Source organism: Pristis pectinata, chromosome 7 (genome assembly GCF_009764475.1).
Source record: "Pristis pectinata isolate sPriPec2 chromosome 7, sPriPec2.1.pri, whole genome shotgun sequence".
Lineage (NCBI taxonomy): Eukaryota > Metazoa > Chordata > Chondrichthyes > Rhinopristiformes > Pristidae > Pristis > Pristis pectinata.
The window spans coordinates 18495216-18519494 of record NC_067411.1 but is presented as its reverse complement, the minus strand read 5'-3'; the positions used below and the strand labels follow the sequence as shown (position 1 = coordinate 18519494).

Sequence of the window (24279 nt, the reverse complement as noted above, 5' to 3'; positions counted from 1 at the left end):
TCAGTTTCCTCCCGCATTCCAAAGACGTACGGGTTAGGAAGTTGTGGGCATGCTATGTTGGCGCCGGAAGTGTGGCGACAATTGCAGGCTGCCCCCAGAACAGTCTACGCAAAAAGATGCATTTCACTGTGTGTTTCGATGTACATGTGACTAATAAAGAAATCTTATCTTGTAAAGAAATCTTATTTAGGTTTTGCACATGTTCCTCGCTTTGTACTTTGTGCAAACAATTTGGGGTGTTGGGTTTGAACCTTGTATCGAGTCATCGATTAAGAGTTTTAGGAAATGGGCCAAGAGGTGGGCAGCACTCCTAGGAAATTTAATTATTTCAACGAGGCCAGCAATCTCTCAATTTATCGAGCTTTGTAGGTTTATCTCTGGGCGACTAGGTTTCCATGACCTTGAGAAATCTGGCAGTTGAAAGGAGGCTAAAGCAGCTCTGGTGAGAAGATCAGTGCCTTTCAGCAATTCTTGAGGCCCAGGAGGAGTTCCCCCCACCTCTAAACTCTCCAGCCCTCATCAATGGGGCAGGTCCCATCAGACTACAGGAAGAGGCCTGATTACTCCTGGTCTAGAGTGTTCCTTGCCTGAGCCTGTTAATCAGGCTATCGTCCAGAATAAAAGACCCATCAGCGGAGTAAAACTTCCTGGCGGATAAACCTGGACTTCCCAATTTTTTTTTGTCTGAAATGCCTCGCAGTGCCTACATTTTGGTGTGCAGGTCATTATCCAGCAGAGTATCACATGTGATGTTAACTGCTTTGTTAACCCATTCTACAACCTTGGCATTCTTTGGGAATGCATTTAGTAAGTGCAGGGGGAACCAATGGATATATTGCACTTGGGTTTTTAGAAGCTTTCAGCACACAAATTTTGTGAGCAAGTTTGGAGCATACAGAATTGGGCTTATATATTGGAGACAAAAGAGATTGCAGATGCTGGAATCTGGAGCAACAAACAAAATGCTGGAGGAACTCAGCAGGTCAGGCAGCCTCTGCTGATGGAAATGGGCAGACAATGTTTTGGGTCAAGACCTTTCATCAGTCCAGATGAAGGGTCTTGACCCAAAATGTCGACTGTCCATTTCCCTCCATAGGTACTGCCTGACCCACTGAGTTCCTCCAGTGGTTTGTTTGTTGCTGGGCTTATTTACTAATGCGAGTAAAATATTGGTTAACAGAAAACAAAGAGAAGGAATGAACAGTTACTTCTCAGGTTGATAGGTTACAATTAGTGGGGTGCCATGGAGTTGAGTCTAGAACTAGGGGTCAGAATCTCAAAATAAGGAGTAGGCCCTTTAAGCACTGAAAGGAGGAGAAATTTCTTCACTCAGAGAGCGATGAACCTTTGGAATTCTCTCCCTTGGAATGTTGTGGAATCTCAGTCATTGATTACATTCAAAACAAAAAATCTCTGGATGTTAAAAGAATCAAGGGATTCAGGAGTAGGGCAGGTAAATGTCTGAGAAGATCAGAATGGTAGGGGAAGCTCGAGGGGCCAAATGGCCTATCCTTGCTCCTCTTTCATGTTTCCTTATGTCCGAAGGTTTGTGTACAAACATCCCCATGTCTCCTCTTCCTGTACTCTTCATTCCCCCCTTCGTAATATTGAACAACAAGCTACTAAGATGCCATTGTACTGCCCTGGAGGCCCTGTGGAACCCACACTGACCTCTCAGCTAGCGCTTCACTGGGTGTGCTCGGTGCAGAATGAAGCTCCCCTTCCAACCGCTTCCTCTCTGCCTCTAGCCGCTCCTGCTCATCTTGTGAGCACTTCCGTAGCGTCACAAACTGTAGTTCCTTCAGGAGCTCTTCCTTCTCATTAATTAGCATCAACCTGTCTCTCTCAATGTCCAGCAGCCCTGGCCAGGCCTCGGAGTCCAGCTTTGACAATTCAATTTTGATATTTGCTATTCTGTATAAGGAAAGCAAAAAAAAAATTATTACAATTTTCTGCTTCTTTCACTTTAAAATAAAACAACATACATTCATGGCACTTCTCCATATTTAGGAAGTGTCGGAATGTGAGGATGCAAGTGCGAATGTCACAAAAATATACAGCATAGAAACAGGACCTTTGGCCCATCTTGTCCATGCTGACCGTTAAGTAGTCATCTGTACTTATCCTGGTTACCAGCATTTGGCAGAGAATACTGTGTGTGCAATATATTTTATTCATTCACAGGATGTGGATTAGAAGTCTTCTCAAGTGTAAACCCAGCTTGAATATAACAAGACCACAGCAAATTCGAACCCAACACCAAATATATTTAATTAAATTCCCCAGCTACTGTTGTGGGATTTGAACTCATGTTGCTAGATCAATTATCCAGAACTCTGGATGCTAATTCATAGACTTATAGATTTATACAACATGGAAACAGGCCCTCCAGCCCAACTCATCCATGCCAACCAAGATGCATATTTAAGCTAATCTCATTCGCCTGCATTTGGCCCATATCCCTCTAAACCTTTTCTATCCATGTACCTGTTCAAAAGTCTTTCAAATGGTGTACTTTTACCCGCTTCTATTACCTCCTCGGGCAACTTGCCCCTTGGGTCCTCTTTAAATCTTGCCCCTCTCACCTCAAACCTCTGCCCTCTCGTTTTAGACTTCCTTACTCCGGGAAAAAGACTGTGATTATCTACCCCGTCAATGCCCCTCATAATTTTATAAACTTCTAAGGTCTCCTCTCAGCCTTTTTCACTTCAGGGAAAACAGTCCCAGCCTATCCAGTCTCTCCTCATAGCTCAAGACCTACAGTCCAGGCAACATCCTGGTGAATGTTTTCTGCACCCCCTCTAGCTTAATCACATCCTTCCAACAGTGTGGCGACCAGAACTGAACATAGTTCTGTATGTAATCTGTATATAATCCAGTTGCCTAGCCAGTACATGACCATCGTGCCTATTATTTTTTGTGTGCATGTGTGTGTATGTATAAAAGTGTGTGAGAGTGTGTGTATGATTATGTTTGTGTCTGAGAGCATGCATGAGAAAGTGGGGTACTGTTTGCAAGTCCACATGTGCTTACATGTGTTTGAAAGTCTGCATATTTGAGAGTGTGTGTGACCATGCGAAGGAGATGAGTATGAATGTGCGTATGAGAGTGTGGGAGAGTATGTGAGAGTGTGAATATCTCAAAATATCTTAGGAGCTATCTAGCACTACTGAGCTGACAGCAGCGTGATACAGTAACACATTCTGGATTATTTTACCTATTTGCTATGAAAGGGGAGGAAAATGCTGTCCCCTATAATGGAGAGGGTGCCCCAAATGATCATGGGAACTTCCTTATGTGCTCTGTAATTGGAGCCAATCTGTTTATTTGCAGAGGACCCCATCCAAATGAAACGGCTACACTTTTCACCGGCAATTTAAAATTCCAGCAGCCAGATCAGAATGAGAAAGCATTGGCTCAGTCCCCTGATCCATTCTAACTGCAAACAAAGAGGGGAAATAGTTAAACAAAGTTCTCTAGATCTCAGAAAAGACACTGTCCTGCAACTGTCAGAGTTGTAAAAAAAAGGCCCAGAAATATTTAAATTAGAAAGCAATAACGTTTGAATAAGTGATATTTAAAGGGAAAAGAATTCAAAAAAGCAAATCACTTGCATCGTTTTTTTATATATGGGCTCTTGAATTACATAATGCAATTATTCCAATAGAAGTATCAGAATGAATGGACTGCATGCAGCACAGATATAACATAGCACTGATCTGCATAAGTATATGTTGTTAATCTTTATCTTAGTTTATTTTAAATGAACCACTCAAAATGTTCTGACCCAGTTTGATATATTTACAAACTGACTGAACGTTAATGTACTAAGAATCAGAATATTAAATGGAATCCAGATTAGAATGTTTTCCCTTCAACAAAGGCTTCTAACTTAATTACCCTCAATGTATAAACCTTCCATCACTCACTACAGAATGTGGGAATCTCCTCTAGTAACTGTGTTGTTAATACCGTAATCATGGTGAGATGGTTTCCTGTTGAATACTTCTGGCATCCTAGTGGAATGCAAAAAATTTTCCTGCTGGGGTCACAAGGTGGCCACCATAGGAAGTCTCCCCACCCACTGTGTCCTTTTGCCTCTGGTACTGGTGTTCGGAATTCAGCCCAGATGTAAAAAAGTTCTTTCACGAAAGCCTAAACATCACAACTCAAGTTGAAGGAAACCAATTCTAATTGAATATATTAATGCTCACAAAAATAGCAACAGGACAAAATCTTCCCAATTAAGAAAACATGCAGAAAACTATGTTTACATCTATTTATGAACCATTCATGATTACCTTCTCTTTGCCTCTTCATACTGAAGACTTAGCCTGACTTTGTCTGCCAGATTGGCTTGGCTTCTTGGGCCAAACTAGAGAAAAAAAATATAAAATAAAATCAGGTGATATGTTCTTAAAACTCTTTTTATTTTTAATCTTGTCACCTCTTGATCCAATACTTGTACATGCTCAAAATGTTACATTACATCAAGCTGCCTGTTTAAAGATATTCAATTTAAAATGAAAAAACACTATGATGCAGGCCAGGCGCTGATACTTAAAATATCTTGTAAAAATCAGATTTCCAAAATATAAATAAATATTGTTGTGGTAGCTGGTTTTAAAAACTCTGTGGGCTTGCCAAACAATCATTGTATTTTCAATGGAAGATCAACAATGGGCATTTACACTGTTCTTCCAGGATATCTACTGACAACACAGTGGAATCTCAGAAGAACCACAGATCTTCTGTCTGTGGCACTGAATGCACCATTATGTACCACCTGAGCACCGTGCTGTGCCTGTGAAATTATGAATTTAGAAAGCAAAGTACAAAATGGAGAAAAGCAGGCGGTCAACGTTTCGGGTCAGGACCCTTCACAATGGGAAACTGCAGCAAAATCACACCAACGAGCTTTCTTGTGTTGTGAAAGCTCATAGGATCACAACAGGTCAGTGCTGCCTGGCCTGCTGAGTTCCTCCAGCATCATCGTATTTTTCATCCAGATTCCAGCATCTGCAGTCCTTTGTTTCTCCAGAGTACAAAACACTGTTACTGCTGTCTGCAGATATATTTCTCAGATACTGATACAGTTAACCTCACCATCATCCTCCTATGTGTCTCCACCATCATCCATCTGGGTAGGACTACACTTACTTGGATCAGATTCATAGCCATCAAGCTGTAAGTGGCGAGTCACCAAGGATGGTTTTCCTTTCCACATCAATTTTGTTACTTCCAGTGTTTGGCAATGAGTTATCCTTAGTCCCAGCCTAATATCATCCTAAAGCACAGTCTGTTTCTGCAATGTATGTTGACGTCACTCAGCTCCACTGCATCATTACCTCTTCACCTCTCCACAGTCTCTAAGTTGTCAGGCTGTTTGTCCTGTGTTCAGTACTATCTGAACAGAAATTCTTCCAACTAAATAACTGCAAGCTAAGGTCTTCAGCCCCTGCCTCAGACTTCCTCTGATAACCAACTACATCCCTCACCCTGGCATCTGTCTGAAACTATATCAGGAAGTTCACAATCTTGTTACCACGTTTGACTTCAAGATGAGCTTTGGACCACATATCCATCCCATCAATCAGACCAACCACTTAAATAGCAAAACTATGAGTCTGCCCCTCCTTGAGTTCATCTGCTGCTGAAACACTCATCCATGTCTTTATTTTGTCTGGACTTGACTATTTAGGCTCAAATTCTCTCATTCCACCCTCTGTAAATTTATTGTGCAAAGTCCTGCTGCCCTTATAATTTCTTTCACTGGGAACTATCAGCCTCCATCAACTACTATTATAAAGTCCTCCCTCTTGTTTTCATGATCCTGCCCCTCTCAAACTGTAATTCCTCCAGCAAAATCAATTGATCAATCAAAATCAGCAAGATCAACTCTCCACCTGTATGCTTAATATAAAAGGTTAATATCATTAATGCAAATTACTGAATTATTGTTAAAACACATCTACTTCACTTGCTGCCTTTATCCTGTCTGGCTGTACAGTGAGCTCATCTCTTCAATGTTAACTGATCTCTGTAATGGCCCAGCCATTCACTCAGTTCAGGCGATTAGCAGCTGCAGTTTCAGTTGCCAAGGTCTTAACCTCTGGAATTTCCCTCCCTTAAACCTCTTGCATTTCTTGCACTTTCAATGTGCATAAATGCAAGTTGTTTTTGGAAATTCTGCTTGCTGCTATTTTATTGACTGCTTTTATGCCAACCACTTGTCAATACTCACATCTGGAGCTCTTATGGCTGAAGTCTGGGAAACAAAAGTCATGATTTAGTTTGTAATGTCAAGATCTGCCAACACTACATGAAGGTTGCATAGCTATTTATCCTCTTCCAAACTTGAGTCAGCTTTTCTTCCCCTCGTTCATTCTGCAAGCATCTTTTCTTGTCAGTTACCCATTTTTGTGCTGCTGATCTTTAATGAGGAAGTCTTGTCAGCAAATGCAAGTACATTGGTCCTTAACGGTTTTTTAACTCACTGCACTGTATCCATATTACCCTTGGCAGTGAATTTACTGACAATCCACCAAAATATCTTGTTCATACTCACCTCCAAAACTAGGTCACAAAGCTGTTCTATGTGTTTCAAGTAAGTGGTAATTTGCAACCTAATTATACTTCCATTCTTGTGCTATATAATTTTTTCTCATATGACCAACCAGATATAAGGAGGAAGGTAATAAAGGGCACTGGGCTCAAAACAATTTGAACCTTGTAAACATGAACTGTGAGTCCTTGCAATGACTGGCCTTTAAGAGATTAAATATTTCTACTCAATTAGCATTCCTCTATACAAAACTCAGATCATGGCTCAAATCTATTCCGTAAGCTGCTTACTTTGAAGCTTGACCTGTGTATGACTTGGATTTATCATCATATGCTTAAAATGCCATCAGCAAATATTCCAGTGGTCAGATAGCAAGCTATAATTGGAGAGAGTGCATTAGTATGATTTGACATAGCAGGTTATTCTGGCTGCTTTCTGAAGAAGTTAATTTCATATATTATTGGATACCATGTGAGGGGAGATTAGCTGCTATCTACGGTAAACATGTAGTGTGCAAAATGGATTGAACTGTTAGCAGAATCCGTCTGTCACAGAAGATACAACTAAAACAAAGTCCTCGTGGCTTATGCCAGCATAGGATTCCATACAGGCCAATGGGCCCCTTGTGGCTATTTTTCATGCACATGTCAGAAGTTGTAGTTGGCAGGCTATTTAGCTTCAAGGCCTCTCCGCCAATCCTGATGCAGGTCTTGTGTAACATATTGACTCGGACAAGTTTTCCAGAAGGAATCACAGTAAAGGTTTAGGAAGCAGAATAATTGCCACGGTCAATCCTTCAACCCATCCTATTTCTAATTTTCCTAGTTGGTTGAGGCCAACTAACTCAGGACATAGAATGGAAAATCCTCAAACTCTTCTGGTCCATGTGGCTCAGCTCCCAAGTGGATAGTGCATCTTTCAGGCATAATAAAATGTTTGAAATTTACAGAACAGAAGGAGGCTTGTTGTCCCTAGTGACCTGCTAAAGGCTCTAGCATTTTCTGTTTACAATTCAAAATTTCAGCCCCTTCAGTTTTTTTCTAAATTTTCATTTACTATCAGTCCCATTGTGACTTTGAAAGCAATCAGTGCTTAACCCCGTTCTTCACATTTTTTTAACTTTTATTTTACAAATATTAACCCACGTCTCTCTTTCAAAATGATTGTGGAGTCTTGTTTCTGCCGCTGTTTCTGGAAGACCATGTCATGTCCTAATATAAACTGGGAAAAATTTCCCTGAATCCAGCAGCAACATTTTCTTTGTACCTGTAACTCACCATACTTGTGACAATAAACTTGAGTTGACTTGACTTCATATGTTGGGAAGATCTTAAACCTATGCCATCCAGTTACTGAGCTGCTGAAATTGTTTGTCCCCATTTTATCAAAATCTCTTCTCATACTGAAGAGATGCATTAGATAGGGTCATAGATTTATACAGCATGGGAGCAGGTCTTTCAGCCTTCCTGTCCAAGGTGCCTTCCTGAGCTAGTCTTCCTTGCCTGCATTTGGCCCATATCCCTCTAAATCTTTCCTGTCCATGAACCTGTCCCAACGTCTTTTAAACATTGTAATTGTACCCGCTTCTATCACCTCCTCTGGTGGTTTGTTCCATTTTACCCACCACCCTCAGTATGAAAAACTTACCCCTTAGATCCCCTTTAAATCATTCCCCTCTCACTTAAATCTATGCCTTCTAGTTTTAGACTCTCCTAACATACAAAATAGATAGTGACCATTCACCTTATCTATGACCTTCATGATTTTATAAACCTCTATAAGGTCACCCCTAAGCCCTCGTTGCTCCAGAGAAAACAGTCACAATCTACCCAGTTTCTTCTCATAACTCAAGCCCTCCAGTCCTGACAATATTCTTATGAAACCTTTCTGCATCTTCTCTAAATTAATCCCCTCTCTCCTATAGCATGGCAACCAGAACTGCACACAATATTCCAGGTGCAGCCTCACCAACTGCCAAACCTTTGTCCTCTTTCCCAGTTGATGTAGATCCCGTTGTAACCCTAGACAATCTTCTTCACTGTCCACCACACTACCAACGTTGGTGTCATCTGCAAACTTACTAATCGTACCACCTACATTCTCATCCAAATTGTTAATATATATGACAAACAGCAGTGGACCCAACACCAATCCCTGCTGCACACCACTGGTCACATGCCTCCGATCTGAAAATCAACCCTCCATTACCACCCTCTGACACCTTCCACCAAGCCAATTTTGTATCCATTTGGTTAGCACACCCTGGATCCCACGTGAGCTCACCTTCCAGACCAGTCTACCATGCAGGACCTTGTCAAGAACCTTGCTAAAGTCCGTGTAGACAACGTCCACCGCCCTGCCCTCATCAATCGTCTTGGTCACCTCTTCATAAAACTCAACCACATTCATGAGACACGATTTCCTATGCAAAAAGCCATGTTGATTATCCTTAATCAGTCCTTGCCTTTCCAAGTGCAGGTAGATCCTGTCTCTCAGAATCTCTGCCAGTAACCTACCCACCACTGAGGTTAGGCTCACTGGGCTGTAGTTCCTGGCTTGTCCTTGCAGCCCTTATTAAATAAAGACACATCATTAGCCACCTTCCAGCCTTCTGTCACCTCACCCGTGGCTAAGGAAGATAGAATAATCCCTGCCAGAGCCCCATAAATTTCTTCCCTTGCTTTCCACAACACCATAGTGTACACTTGGTCAGGCTTCAGAGATTTATGTTGTATTACTTATTCCATTTAAAGGGGTTTCTTTTGATTTTCTTCCTAATGAAACCTCTCATGGTAGAGGTCATCTCTGTGAATCTCTTCTGAAGCCTTTAGAGAAGAGTGACCAAAATATGACAGAATTGTACATTAAGTTTGAAAGTGATGTGGTTCAATTGGAAACCGGGCTGTAAATCTAATCAAGGGAAACCATGAAAATATAAGGGAAGAAATGAGTGTGGTTGATTGGGAAAATACATTGAAAGATGTGATGGTGGGTAGGCTATGGCAAGCATAATGCATAATTTTCAGAAAAATTATATTCCTTTTAGGCATAGAAACCCAACAGGAAATGTAACCCATTTGTCGCTGATGGGAGAAGTTAGAGGTGGTATTAAATCCGAGTGACATAATGTTACCAGAAATAGCATTAAGTCTGAGGATTGGAAGCATTTTCAAACTCAACAACTGCATATAGCTTTGGTCTCCTTACCTAAAGAAAAGATATTCTTGTCATAGAGAGAGTGTAGTGAAGATTTACTGGACTGCTCTTTGGGATGGCAGATTTGCCATATGAAGAGAGAATGAGTAGAAAAATCTGTATTTTCTGCAGTTGAAGAGTGAGAGGTGATCTCGTTCAAACTTACTAACTCTTATAGGGCTCCACAGGCCAGTTGTGGGAGGATGTTTCCCCTCACAGAGGAGTGTTGAAATGGGGGGGGGGGGGGGGGGGGGGGGGGGGGGGGGGGGGGGGGGGGGGGGTTCACAGTCCAGAATAAGTGATAGATCATCAAGGACTGAGATCAGGTGAAATTTCTTCACTCGGACAGTGGTGAATCATTGGAATTCTATACTCTGGAGTGATTGAAAACTCAGTCACTGAGTTCATTCAAAACAGAGATAGATTTTCTGGATAATAAGTTAGAATTTTCTCATTTTTCCTGTGACCATGTGAGTTTCCCTTGGATGCTCCACTTACTTTCCACATCCCAAAGTTGTGCTGATTGGTAGGCTACCTGATGATTGATGAGGGCAGGGCAGTAAATGTTGTCTACATGGACTTTAGTAAGGTCTTTGACAAGGTTCTCCCATGATAGGGTGGTCCAGAAGGTTAGAGCATATGGGATCCAGAGCGAGCTGGCAAATTGGATCCAAAAGTGGCTTGGTGATAGAAGGCACACAGTGGTGGTGGAGGGATAAGATAAGATAAGTTATCTTTATTAGCCACATGTACATCAAAACACAGAGTGAAATGCATCTTTTGCGTAGTGTTCTGGGAGCAACCCGCAAGTGTCGCCACGCTTCCGGCGCCAACATAGCATGCCCACAACTTCATAACCCGTACGTCTTTGGAATGTGGGGGGAAACCAGAGCACCTGGAGGAAACCCACACAGACACAAGGAGAACATACAAACTCCTTACAGACAGTGGCCGGATTTGAACCCGTTGTACACTAACCGCTACACTACCGTGCCTGCCCTTGCTTTTCTAATTGGAAATCTGTGACCAGTGGTGTACCACAGGGATTAGTGCTAGAACCTCTGATGTCTGTGATACGTAATTACACAACTTGGGTGTGAATGTAGGAGGAAGTTGATGAGAATAGGTTACAGGAAATTAATAACCGATTGGGAATGGGACTAAAAGCTGATATTGACTCAATGGGCTGAATGGCCTCCTATGTCATGAGGACATACGAGAAGAGAATCAAGGGATATGGGGGTAGTGTAGTGAAAAGACAGTGAGGCAGACAGCCAGCCATGATCTTGAAGAATTGTCGAGCAGGCTAGAGGGACCAGGTGCTCCTTTTTCTTGTGTTCTTATGTTCTCTCCACAGCCTCAAATGCCTTTGTAGATTGTGCCCTATCCAAACAACTCCAAAAGCAGCCTAACCAATAAGTGCACAGGACTGGCATTACTTTGATTTGGTAATCTTATCATTTCTTTTAAGTTGTTCTTAATGAAATAAACTGATTGCAACCAATTTGTTCTCAAGGACAATTCTGCACACAATGGCAATATTGAAACAAAAGGCATAACATTCTGACTGTTAGTTAAGCTCACACAGCAGTAACGCTTGAGACTGCTAATACTAGCTCTGAACAGCTCTCTTCCATGTCACTAATCACCACAATACAGTCCAGTCCTCATGATCTACCAATTCATCAAGAAATCTGCTGCACAGGTCAGGCTTTCTCTTAATGCCTGATAAAATAATTTCCCTCTAGATAAATCTGCATACCACAGACTGCTGAATCACTAATCCAACATTTCAATTAGGGCACAAGGACGTGTGCTCATATATTTACACTTCGGAGGAAAATTCCTCTTAAAAGGGCAAGCATATTTTTTTTTAAATAGCGTTTTCTCTGGAGATTGCATGTGATCGTATGCTATAACTAGCACAAAACTGAATGGCTTATCAGATAGCATCTGTAAAAATGCTGCTTGACTTGCTGCTCAACATAGTGTTTCAGTGGAGCATTAACTTAACATGAACCACATAAAGTGATGTTAGGTCCAAGTAGGGAAGAGAGTTGGAGGAGTTTAGGGAAGGAATTCCAGATATTATTGCTATTGGTATTGGTTTATTATTGTCACTTGTACCGAGGTACAGTGAAAAACTTATCTTGCATACCGATCATACAGGTCAATTCATTACACAGTGCAGTTACATTGAGTTAGTACAGAGTGCATTGAGGTAGTACAGGAACAGTACAGAATAAAGTGTCACAGCTACAAAGAAAGTGCAGAGCAGATAGACAATAAGGTGCAAGGTCACAAGGTAGATCGTGAGGTCAGAGTCCATCTCATTGTATAAGGGTATCATCGAATCTCATCTCATCATTCAATAGTCTTATCACAGTGGGGTAGAAGCTGTCCTTAAGCCTGGTGGTATGTGCCCTCAGGCTCATTAAGGCCCGGGACCGGGGAGCTGAAGGCATAGTTATCAATAGTGGAGTTATGTAAAAGCCTTACACCTCAACCAATCTCATGATTCAGGCCTACACAATCTTTCGTGTATGAATGGCCCTTCTCTGCCATGATGATCTGAAGTGAGCTTGAGGCAATCTTGCTGACTTCAAACAACATTAGATATGGTGAAGCATTAATAAAAAACAATAATTTCTGCTCACGTTTACAAGACTTCCTGAGACAAGTAGTGCCTTTCTCATGCCCAGCATTAAACTCCAGAAGTCAAGTCCTTGCAAAAGAGTTAATGTTCAAGGTATGAGATCTGTAGTTCAAAACATTGGTTGGTTGATCTTGCCCTTACTTCCGTGTGGCAGACTCAAGCAAAGGGAACAGACTGGGAAAATCACTGAAAAAACTTAAATACTCACGTCACCAATGATATCCGTTTGGGAGCCAGCATCTAGGCACTGCCTGGAGATGGAGAGATGGGAATTGCCTGGATTGGACTGCAAGTCTGACTCAGAGGTTCCCCGGTGCTGGTTGGAATGGAATCGGTCCTTCAATCTGGCGAGGCTCTGGGAGAAAATGAAATAAACTTTACAGATGCCATTCACTGAAACAATGTTTAAAGGAATATCACAGTGGAACATTGTAAAAGAGAGTGGAGTTTCCTTCAGACACAGGGAGGAGAAATAAAAGGAAATCCATTGTGCCAGCTCTCCATTGCCAATGCACCCAGTCAGGATTTCCTAGTGTCACCAGGCCTGCAAGTGGAGAAGACAGGAGCCCAGCAAGAGTTGCATAATACATAGAGTCAGCCTCACTTTTGCCATCCCATCTCATAGATCAGGCACATGAGAAAACCTGATGTAAATGGCTGAACAAGATCCCCAACAGCCCAGAGGGCTTGTAAAGATTGCAGGAGTAAACTAAGGAGTTTTTACTAGTTACCTCTTTCCCCCATGCCCTCCCACCTCCCCAGATGATCTTTGAGACTCAACACTTTCCCTCTGGCAATAGCCACAAGATTCAAAGGTTCCAAAGCCTTTGGACATAATGCTTCATATATATTAGGGGTGGGGGAGATAGCAGAAGATGTTTTGTAAGGGGGGAAATAACTATGAAGATGTTTCTGTTCACATGGCACAGCAAGTAATTCTGGGCAGAAAGAGGGGGCTAGAAATAACCCTAAATGTAGACTGTGCAATATCAGTACATTGGAGTAAACGATGATGGTTGGTTTCCAGTAAATGCACAGACATTGGGCATTAACTTCAGCTCACAAGTCTATTTAAAAGCCTCTCCGGTACCTGCATTAGATCTTGTTTCTCTTTCTCCCCCGTACTAATGGCCTTCTTGATGGTTTTCAGTTCACTTAAGATGGCTTTGGCCTCTCTCAGTTCATAACCACTGTGGACTCCTGACATCTTCCGATCAATTCTACAACAGAAGAAACGAAGAAATTGATTAAAAGCCGAGAAAAGATAAACTACATGAGAGTGAGGGTAAAATGTAGACATCTGAAAGAACCAGTTTAAGCACAGAGACTAATACATTCCTGGTACAGTTGTCGATCCATTAATTTTAAGCAGGACAGAACTTATGAGTGAATTAATTGATTCCGTGCATCAAATGGAAGTTGGATAGAAAGAATGATTTGTAGGGCCATTGGGAAAGAGCAAGGGGATGGGAATGATGGGATCAGCACAGACTTAATGGCATCAATGACTTCCTTTTGCACCAGTATGATTCTACCATGATTCATGCTCCTCTGAGGATGTTCCAAAGCTCCTTGCAGCCAAAGAATACTTTTGAAATAAAGTCTCTACTGTAATATTAAAGAAAAATGTAAATCTATGTTTAGAGGAATGATTGAACAAATATCTTCACATAATTCTTTACTGAGGTGGATCACTTGAATTAACAATTTCAATCTGGGCCAAACCCACAATAATTGCTCAGAGACCTTTTTTCCATTTGTAAATGGCCAAGGTGTTTTGGTGGGCTGGATGGGGTGGAATAAGTAGGAGCAGGAATCACACAAGGGAGAGAGGCTGAGAGTGGAGGTGCTCAAGGTCAGGAAGGCAGTCACTGGGGGAGGGGTTAATATCAGGTTGGGATCAAGTTGGGGATGAGAGCCGTGATCAGGTGCCCCATGGAGAACTGATGCAAGGAGAAAGATTTCACTTAGAGTGACTCTGTCTAAAGTTATTTCCTAGTGCTGGAGGTCAAGGGTATAATAAATACAACAATAAATACAATGACAAGCACAAGACTGCAGAATGGTGCAAACATTGTAGTGCAATCTGAAGTAGTACAAAGAATTAAGAGACTTAGAACATGGCAGTACCACCAGGAAGGGGGTATGAAAGAGGTGATTGGTTCAGAAGTCTGATAGCAGTGGGGAAGAAACTGTTCTTAAATCTGGATGTCTGGGCTATCAATCTCTTGTATCTTCTCCCAGAAGGTAGAAGAAAGAAAAGGGAATGGCCAGGGTGGCAGGGACCCTTTAATTTATACTGACCAATCTGTATGACCAATGTCATACAAATGTGAACAAGTACCACAGAAGTGGCCCCACATGTGCACTATGCACCATTTGCTGCCCAAATCTGAACATGTCTGTGAGTTAGCATGGCAGAAATGAGGAAGTGCATTCGTACATTGGGAATGCTTGGAGTCCTTGTAACTATTGCAAATATGCTTGTTTGCAGTAACTTTCAGTATAAGGTGTATTAGAGAAAACAAAGCCTGACCTGCCAAATGTTTCACACAGCTTCCCATTGTTCCCCTGTGGTATTTTGTTGACAATGGCCCAAACATATTTTGGATTCCAGACAAAACTGTCAGTAAGCAATCTATTTCTCACAATACTACATTATTGAAGAGATATAAAAGCAATCTGTCTGACTAAACTTTAACTAATCCATGTGCAAGACGATCAGTTCCACGACTGCACTTCACCCTTAATGCCAATGTTCCCACAATCCCCTCTTCAGCAATAAAACAAAGCAAAGTTACTTAACAAATAAGACCCAGTCAAATCAGAAGACTTGCAAATTTGAATTTAAAATGCAGGGGACAGAATTTAGGTGCACTCACTTGGCTGGGTGGCACATAGAAGTGGAATGTAGGATAAGAGAGGAAAAACAGGGCAGGACAAGAGTGCCAACTTGTGTCAGTGCAGTTAATCACACACTGATGCTGGCACTTCAAGGAATTCTGGAGATAAAGAGGCATAATCAAATAAAAGAGCTGTAGAGAGAAAGGGTTCTTTTAAAGAATGTAAAATCAAATCTCGGTCGACTTTAAGAGCCTAATTTATAACATATAACGTGGCAGGCCCACCTGCCTGTTCTCCTGGCTCAGTTGAAAGTAACTTAGGAAAACAGGAGCATGGGAAGAGGAGTAAGTCATTTGGTCCCTGGAACCTAAATCGCCAGTCAATGAGATGGCAACTGATCTGAGACATAACTATATAATCCTGCTTTTTTCCCCACATATTCCTTGATAACTATCATTAACATAATTGTGTCAATTTTAGATTTTAATTTATCAGTTCATTAAGTGTCATTTCCTGGTTGTGGCAGAAGTGCTGAACTTCTGTGTGTTGAAGTATTACTGGAAGGCATGGGTCTAATTTTCAATTATTTCCCTCCAAGCAACAGAAATTACCTTTCTCTCTCTACCATATCAGATTCTCTTCAGATTTCGAACGTCTGTGATATTTTGCTTCTGTATCAATCTGGTGAAGCTTGCTGCAGTGAATGTGAGGCAAGAATGTGCTGTCTAAACAGAAAGCCTAATATTCCAGTGGCATTTCTGATTCTCTTCTGTAATTCAGTATGACACTTTAGAGACCTTTGTGCATGAACCCCTTTGAACCTCCACTGCTTCTAGATTTTCAGTATTTAGAAAGTTCTCATTTTTATGCTTTTTATGTGCACACTTCCCTGCTTTTAAATACATTTGCTACAGTTTTACCCATTTACTTAAAGCATTAACATCTCTTGGTCACATTAGTTACACATCAAAATCTTGTGTTATGACTAAAGTTTCCTTCAACCTGGAATCTCAAAAGGAAATACCTGGTCATTTATTTTACTGCTGCTTGTCAGATGATACTGTACCTTAAACAGCTATTGTATTCACCTACTTAGTGATAGCAACTGTTCTGTAAAGTCATTCATTGGATGCAAGGTGCTTAGGTATCTTTCCAAGGGATTTAATAAGGTTCTTGATAATTGTGAGATCCTTTTTAATAACTAGCAACATTGTTCTGACTACAAATAGAAGGCAGGAGAATAAATGCAAATAAGCTTTTAAGTATTTCATCATTCAAAGTCAGAAATTACCAAGGTTCAATCACCAATGAAACAATGGTACACATGTGATGTAAAGATGCACCAGAGGCACTTGGTGTTCCTATGGGAAGTATCCTTTCAGGAAGCATTTTTATTTGGATCTTCCCTGATGGATAATATGTTGAGTAAACCTTTGTTCTAGTCTTTCTTTCAATGTGCAAAGCTCAACACTTTAAATCTTTAAAACAAAAGTAGCAACATAAACACAATGATACTCCAACTGACTGACCTCAGTGATCACAACCACTGCACTTCAACGTTAATCAAATGCAGGTTTGCAATCTGTAAAAGCCATACGTAGTGCTGTAAACTGCAGCGTTAACAAGTTAACAAGATAAACAAGTCTTTATCATTTATCATCTCAATAAATGGTTCTCATAGGGTGGTCAATTGCTATGCCAATTTTTCATGATTTAGGGTTTGTCTAAGAAAAATAGAATGTATTAATTTTAAATGGAAAATCATAAAGCAATTAAAATGTATAACTTAGTTTTGGTGCACTAGCCTTTGAAAAACACAAGTATTTTTCAATGCACTAATCTGAAGTAACCATGATTTACTGAATGGTGGAGGAGGTTTGAGGATCTGATAGGCCTACTCCTGCCCCTGTTCCTTGTGCTCATATGTCTCCTTATTGGTTGATCTTTCCATAGAATATAGAACATAGAAGAGTACAGCACAAGTACAGGCCCTTCAGCCCACCATATCTGCTCTGACCATGATGCCAATTTAAACTGCACATCTGCCTGCACATGGTCTCTATCCCTCCACTCCCTGCCTGTTCAAATGCCTCTTAAGCATCGTTGACTTATCTGCTTCCACCACCTCCCCCGTCAGCGCGTTCCAGGCGTCTAAAGGTAGTTCTGCTTTAAACTTTTCCCCTTTCACCTTAAAGCTCTGCCCTCTAGTATTTGACATTTCCATCCTGGGAAAAAGACTCTATCTACCTTGTCTATGCCTCTCAGAAAATAACCCAAGTCTATCCAACCTCTCCTTAGTAGCTAATACTCTCCAATCCAGGCAGCATTCTGGTGAACCTCTTCTGCACCCTCTCCAAAGCCTCTGCATCCTTCCTGAAATGCAGTGACCAGAACTGTACACCAAATGTGGCCTGACCAAAATTTTATACCGTTGCAGCATGACTTCTTGACTTTCATACTCAACACCCTGACCGATGAAGGTAAGTATGCCATACTCCTTCTTTCCCACCCTATCCATATGTTGCTACCTTCTGGGAGCTATGGACTTGCACCCCAAGATCCTTCTGTACATCCTAAGGGTCCTGTTCTCCTTAGGGTCCTGCCATTTACTGTATACTTTCCTTTTGCATTTTATCTCCCAAAGTGTCTGGATTGACCTCATGCTTGCCTGGATTGAACTCCATCTGCCATTTATCTGCCCACATTTCCAACTGGTCTATATTCTACTGAATCCTTTGACAACCTTTCTCACTATCCACCAATTTTTGTCTTGTCTACAGACTTACTAATCACTCCTCCACCACTACACTCTATCTTCTATGGTCAAGCTAATTTTGAATATGTCTCTATGGATCCCATGTGCCTTAATCCTCTAGATTAGGTCCCTACCATGAGGGACCTCGTCAAAAGTTTTACTAAAGACCATGTGGACAACATCACCTTCATCACCTCCTCAAAAAACTCAATCAAATTCATCAGACATGACCTCCCCTACACAAAACCATGCTGACTATCCTTAATAAGTCTATGTTCTTTCAGATGCAAGTAGATCTTATTCCTATGAATCTTCTCCAGTAATTTCCCTACCACTGAATCAAGGCTCACCAGCCTATAATTTCCTGGTTTGTCTCTACTGCCCTTCTTAAACAGAGGAGCAATACTGGCTATTCTCCAGTCCTCTGGGACATCGCCCGTGGATAAAGAGGATACAAACATTTCTATCAAGGCCCTAGCAATCTCCCCATTGCCTCTCACAACAACCTGGGATGTCTGATCAGGCCCTGGGGACTTATCCAACTTAATGCTCTTCAAGAGCCCTAACAACTCCTCCTTCTTGATGTCAACATGCTCTAGAATACCAGCATACCCTTCCTGATCTCGCTTTCCTCCATGTCCTTCTCCTTGGTGAATACCAATGAAAAGTACTCATTTAGTACCTCAACCATTTCCTCTGTCTCCAGGAATAAATTCCTTCCTTTATCCTTGAGTGGACCTACCCTCTCTCTAGTTAACCTCTTGTTTTTAATGAATGTATAAAATGACTTAGAATTTTCTTTAATCCTACTTGCCAAAGACATTTCATGGCCTCTTTTAGCCCTCCTGATTCCTTTATATTCCTCAAAGGCCTAGTATGACTTCAGTTTCTTAAACCTTACATATGCTTCCTTTTTCTTTTTGACTAACTAAATTCGTCATCCAAGTTTCCCACAGCTTGCCATCTTAGTCCTTCTTCCTCATGGGAACACGTCAGTCCTGATTTCTGACCAGCTGGCCTTTAACTGACTCCCACGTGTCAGATGCGGACTTGTTCAATAATAGCTGCACCCAATCTACTCTTCCCCAGCTTCTGCCTACACTGCTGTAATTAGCCTTTCCCCAATTTAGCGCTTTCCCCTGAGGTCCCGTGTTATTCTAAACTTTCTGAAAACTTAAGGAGTTATAATCACTGTTCCCAAAATGCTCTCCCACTGAAACTCCAATCACCTGGCCAGGCTCACTTCCCCATACAAGGTCTAGTATGGCTCCTTCCTTGATTGGATCACCAACATACTGTGTGAAGAAATCCTCCTGGATGCACTTAACAAATCTTGCCCATCTGACACTTGGGGAGTCCCAGTCAATATTGAGGAACTTAAAGTCCCCCACTACAACTATCCTGTTGTTTTTACATCTCTCCACAATCTGCCTACATATCTGTTCTTTCATCTCCCACTGCCTACTGGGAGGCCTACAGTATAACCCCATCGCAGTGATTGCACCTTTCTTATTCCTGAGATATCCAGGATGTCCTCTCCAAGTGCCGCTGTGACATTCTCCCTGATCGTAGTGCAACTCCACCATCTCTTTTGCATCCCTCTCTATCACATTTGAAACATCTGAATCCTGGAATGATGAGCTGCCAGTCCTGCCCCTCCCACAACCAAGTCACTGTAGTGGCTACAACATCCTAGTTCCATGTGCTAATCCAGGCTCTAGGTTCACCTGCCCTACCAATAATACTCCTTACTTTGAAATAAATACACTTCAGCCCATCGGACCCATCACATTCCTTAATCTGGCCCTGCCTGTCCGTCCTTTCAGCCTTACTTGACCTAACCTCTACTTTCCCCTCTATCCTTCCACTTGCTGACCTACTACTCTGGTTCCCAACCCCCGTCATGCTATTTTAAGTCCTCCCGAGTCGCACTAGCAAACCTCCCTGTAAGGATATTGCTGTCCTTCTATTACATGTTCCACCTGCCTTGGAAGAGAGCCCAATGATCCATGTATCTGAAGCCCTCCCATCTGCACCAGCTCCTTCGCCATCCATCTAACTATACTATCTTCCTATTTCTTGCCTTACATGACACAGGGAGTACGTGGCACAGGGAGTAATCCTGAGATTACAACATTAGAAGTCCTGCTTATAACTTTCTTCCTAATGCTGCAAATTCTCTTTGCAGAACCTCATCTGTTCTCCTGCCCATGTTGTTAGTACCAATATGGATCACGACTTCTGACTGCTTACACTTCCCTTTCAGAATGCCCTATGCTCACTCAGAGACGTTCTTGAGCCTAGAACAAGGGAGGTAACACACCATCCTGCAGTCTTGCTCGTGGCCACAGAAGTGCCTGTCTGTGACCCTGACTAAAGAGTGCCCCGCCTCTATTGCTTGCCTAGTCCTTGATCTACCCTGCTGTACCACAGAGCCAGTCGTGGCACCACTGATCTAGTTGCTGCTGTCATTTTCTCCTGAGAGGTCATCTCCTCAACAGCATTCCAATGTGGTATACTTGTTGGAGAGGGGAACAGCCGCACAAGAATCCTGCACAACCTGCTTGCCCCTTCTGGTGGTCACCCATCTGTTTGACTGAACCTTTGGCGTGCCCACCTCCTTGACACTCCTATCTATAACTATCTTTGCCTCCTGTATGTTCCTCACTGAGTCCAACTGTCACTCCAACCAATCTATGCATTCGAAGAGGAGCTGCAGTTGGATACACTTCTGTAGATATAGTCACCAGAGACACATATCACTCCACTGACTGCCATTACTGCCTCGTTTAACAATTCATAACTTTCCATTTTTAGCTTCTACTATACTTAGGTGAGGGGAATTGGACTACTTCCTCTAAAGTCTCAAATGAAACTTCTCTGTAAGTGAGATCCCTATGGAAAGTAGTTAGCCTCTTTCCGATTAGAAATTTGCAAGCTGGGAATTCTAGATTTGAGCCACGTTGTATTATTCTGCCATATAGAACACCTAGCCGACAGGCCCAGTTTTAAAATATTTGTAATGTGATTTAAACCCAACTTCTGAAACTTACTCTTGAAGGGTTTCAAACCCTTGCTCTTTGTAGAACAGTTCTTGTTTCATCTGGGATAGCTCTCTCTTCAGCTTGTTTACCTGGGAAGAACAGAAGACAATTAAAATCCTTTAGTGAAAATACAGGGTGCATCAGACCATCTAGGCAGTTCTGACGAAGGGTCTTTGATCTGAAACGTTAGCTCTGTTTCTCTTCCCACAGATGTATCCTGGGCTGCTGAGTATTTCCAGCAATTTCTGTTTTTAACCTAGACATCCTTCCTACAGGGCTTCATCACTACTCTGATCCTGTTATGAATAGAAGCAGCTTCCTTCACAAGCTCAGAAAGGGACAACAGACCAAATCAGGGTATTTCTGCTCCCAGGGTTGGGGAATCAAGAACCAAGGTGCATAGGTTTAGGGTGGGAGGGGAAAGATTTAATAAGAACTTGAGGGGCAACTTTTTTTTTACACATGGAGGGTGAGATATGTGTGGAATGAGTTGCCAAAGCAAGTGGTTGAGGCAGGCACATTAACAACTTATAAGAGACAGTCGGACAGCTACATGGATAGGAAAGGTTTAGAAGGTTATGGGCCAAATGCTGGCAAATGGGATTTGCTTGGATGGGCATTTTGGTCAGAATGGACCAGTCGGGCCAAAGGGCCTGTTTCTATGCTGTATGACGCTATGACTCTGCTGGCATGAACAACTCTGCATATCAATGTATCACCCACACAAACATCAGCACAAAACATGCATCTGTTAAATTCACTGAGTCCCTAGCTAGAAGCCACAGCCCAAGAGAGCATGGGTTGGAGAAACGTGCTGATGCTTTAGTTTCTAGTCTACGCTCTCTTCAGATGTGGGTATCTCTTAAATGTTAAGGACTGCTGAATATACACTCATAGCTTGACCAGACATGTAAATTAATTTCCTCTTGTAAAGATTGTTTGAACCAGACTGATGCTGTCACTGGTTAGGAGATAGTATTGTAACGTTTCAAGAGCATACGGACAGGTGCTTGGGTAGGAAAGGCACAGAGGATTACAGGCCTAATGCAGGCAAATGGGATTAATGTAGATAGGTGTCATGGCAGGCATGGACAAAGTGGGCCAAAAGGGCTCATTTCTGTGCCGTATAATTCCACGATTCTATAATTCCAAGCTTTATGAGAGTTCTGAAGTCAAGAACATTAAATGCCTGTGTGGTAATATTATTACCAGTAATTCCCAATCTGTTTGGATGGTTCATTTTAAATTATTCCATGACGATATTGTACAGGTCAGCAAATCTCACTCTCAGTGACTGTAGTAACTGTCCCATGTCCTTTGCTTTAATCACATCTAACCCACGTCAATGCAGATGTATTGCAAAGTGCCAGGTAAATATCACATGGGAAACTCATTCCAAGCATTCCTCCTTGGAAGATTTAATCCTTTTGGGAAATAGGTGAAAATTGTTTGGAGATTCTACAGAATCTCTCAGGTTACTGAAAGTCAAGAATACAACAGCAAACAATTAAACATTTCTGGACTCATGCCTATAAACTGTCAACCAAGGCAATTAAAAAAAACAAAGCATGTGACACCTGCTTTACATTTTCCCAGTGAAACCTGTGACTGAATCAAATTCTTTCAACATCTGTTATTCTTACCCGGAATTTTGTGGTTGTTATTTCAGCCTTAAGGATATCAGGATCATACTTTGTGCTTGATGAAGATCCTGAGAATACTGCAAAATAAACAATGAAGATAAATTAGCTTCTGAATTTCTAACCTTATAGGTAAATTTTAGTGAGTCACCACAATCAATAAAGAGATTTCTTTTTCTCCCTCTTTTGCTGATTATCATGAAACATGATAAGGCAAATTCTTATTATGAGGTTGAATCTCATTACATATCAGCATAAAAATAAGGAATAGAAGTAGGCCACTCAGTCCTCAAGCTTGCTCTGCCATTTCATAAAATTACAGTTAATCTGATTGTAATCTGAACTCTCCGTTCCCATCTACCACAGTAACCTTTCACCTCCTTGTTTATCAAACTCTGCCTTAGAAAGATTCAAAGATTTAGCTTCCACTATCCTCTGATCCAGAGAGTTCCAAAGACTCTCAATCTCCTGGGAAAAAAATATTCACCTCATCTCTGTATTAAATAGGGAACCCCATATTTTTAAACAATAGGTTTTCCCACAAGAGGGAACATCGCCATGTCTGCCTGTCAAGACACCTCAAGATCTTATGTGTTTTAATTAATTGGCTTCTCAGCTCTTCTGAATTCCAGCAAATACAAACCTAACCTACTGAATCTTTCCTCATAAAGCCACCCGCCCATTCCAGATAATAGACCAGTAAACCTTCTCTGATGTGTTTCCAATGCTTTAATATCTCTCCTTAAATAGACAGACCAATGTTGTCAACAGTATCCCAGAAGTACTACCCCTCTACTTTTGTATTCAATTACTCTAGGTATAAATGATACAGGTCTTTCCTTTTACTTATATTACCTGCATACTACTCTTCTGCAAATCATGCATCAGCCACATCATCCAGATCCCACTACTTTTCAGAGTTCTCCAATATCTGAACATTTAGATAATATGCTTTTCTGTTTCTTCCTCACTAAAGTGGGCAGATTCATATTTTCTCATTTTAGAGACAATTTGAAAGAACTTTGCTCATTCAGTTAACCTATCTATATGCCTTATTAGCTTCCATATGTTTTATGTATAACTTTCTTTCTTACCTAATTTTGTGCCATCAGCAAAGTTACAAAATACCATTGGTGCATTCACCTATGTCATTTATATAAATTTTAGATATATGAATGTGATATTGTTGGGATCATTCCTGATGTGTCCTGAACAATCTTCTGCTGGGAGCAGACTTCTGAAAAATTGTCCCTTTCTGTGAATGTCAGAGTTGGATCTAAACCCACTTTTCTGGGTTGTTTTTCAAGAAGACATGTAACTTCCACTGAGATTCCACCAGTGTCCCTTCTCTGGGATTGGTGCCGAAATCACAGTGAAATAATGAGAGAAACTTCATGAAAATTCCACATCAAAAGCAATAGAATCTAGCATGTGGTAATACAGGAAAAGAGGAAAATTATATCTATTCTAATATTTATATGACACACTTCACTCATATTCCACAGCCATAAGCATTAGGTACGACAAGGATTATTCCCGAAAATCAATTTCCAAACGCAAGAGTTTAAAGATCAGTAGTT

At 41.4% G+C, this 24279-nt stretch overlaps 1 protein-coding gene across 3 annotated transcripts in view; it reads right to left on the bottom strand.

The window, feature by feature from the left end:
* LOC127572682 (protein WWC2-like) overlaps nucleotides 1-24279 on the bottom strand; it is a 217135-nt gene that overhangs the window by 46541 nt on the left and 146315 nt on the right. For all 3 annotated transcript variants that reach the window (XM_052020193.1, XM_052020192.1, XM_052020194.1), the window contains 6 exons: nucleotides 22703-22779; nucleotides 21069-21148; nucleotides 13507-13636; nucleotides 12625-12771; nucleotides 4302-4375; nucleotides 1672-1914 (listed from right to left, as the gene is read on the bottom strand). In XM_052020193.1, the coding sequence (XP_051876153.1) occupies nucleotides 1672-1914; nucleotides 4302-4375; nucleotides 12625-12771; nucleotides 13507-13636; nucleotides 21069-21148; nucleotides 22703-22779 (751 nt within the window). The remainder of the gene's footprint in view (nucleotides 1-1671; nucleotides 1915-4301; nucleotides 4376-12624; nucleotides 12772-13506; nucleotides 13637-21068; nucleotides 21149-22702; nucleotides 22780-24279) is intronic.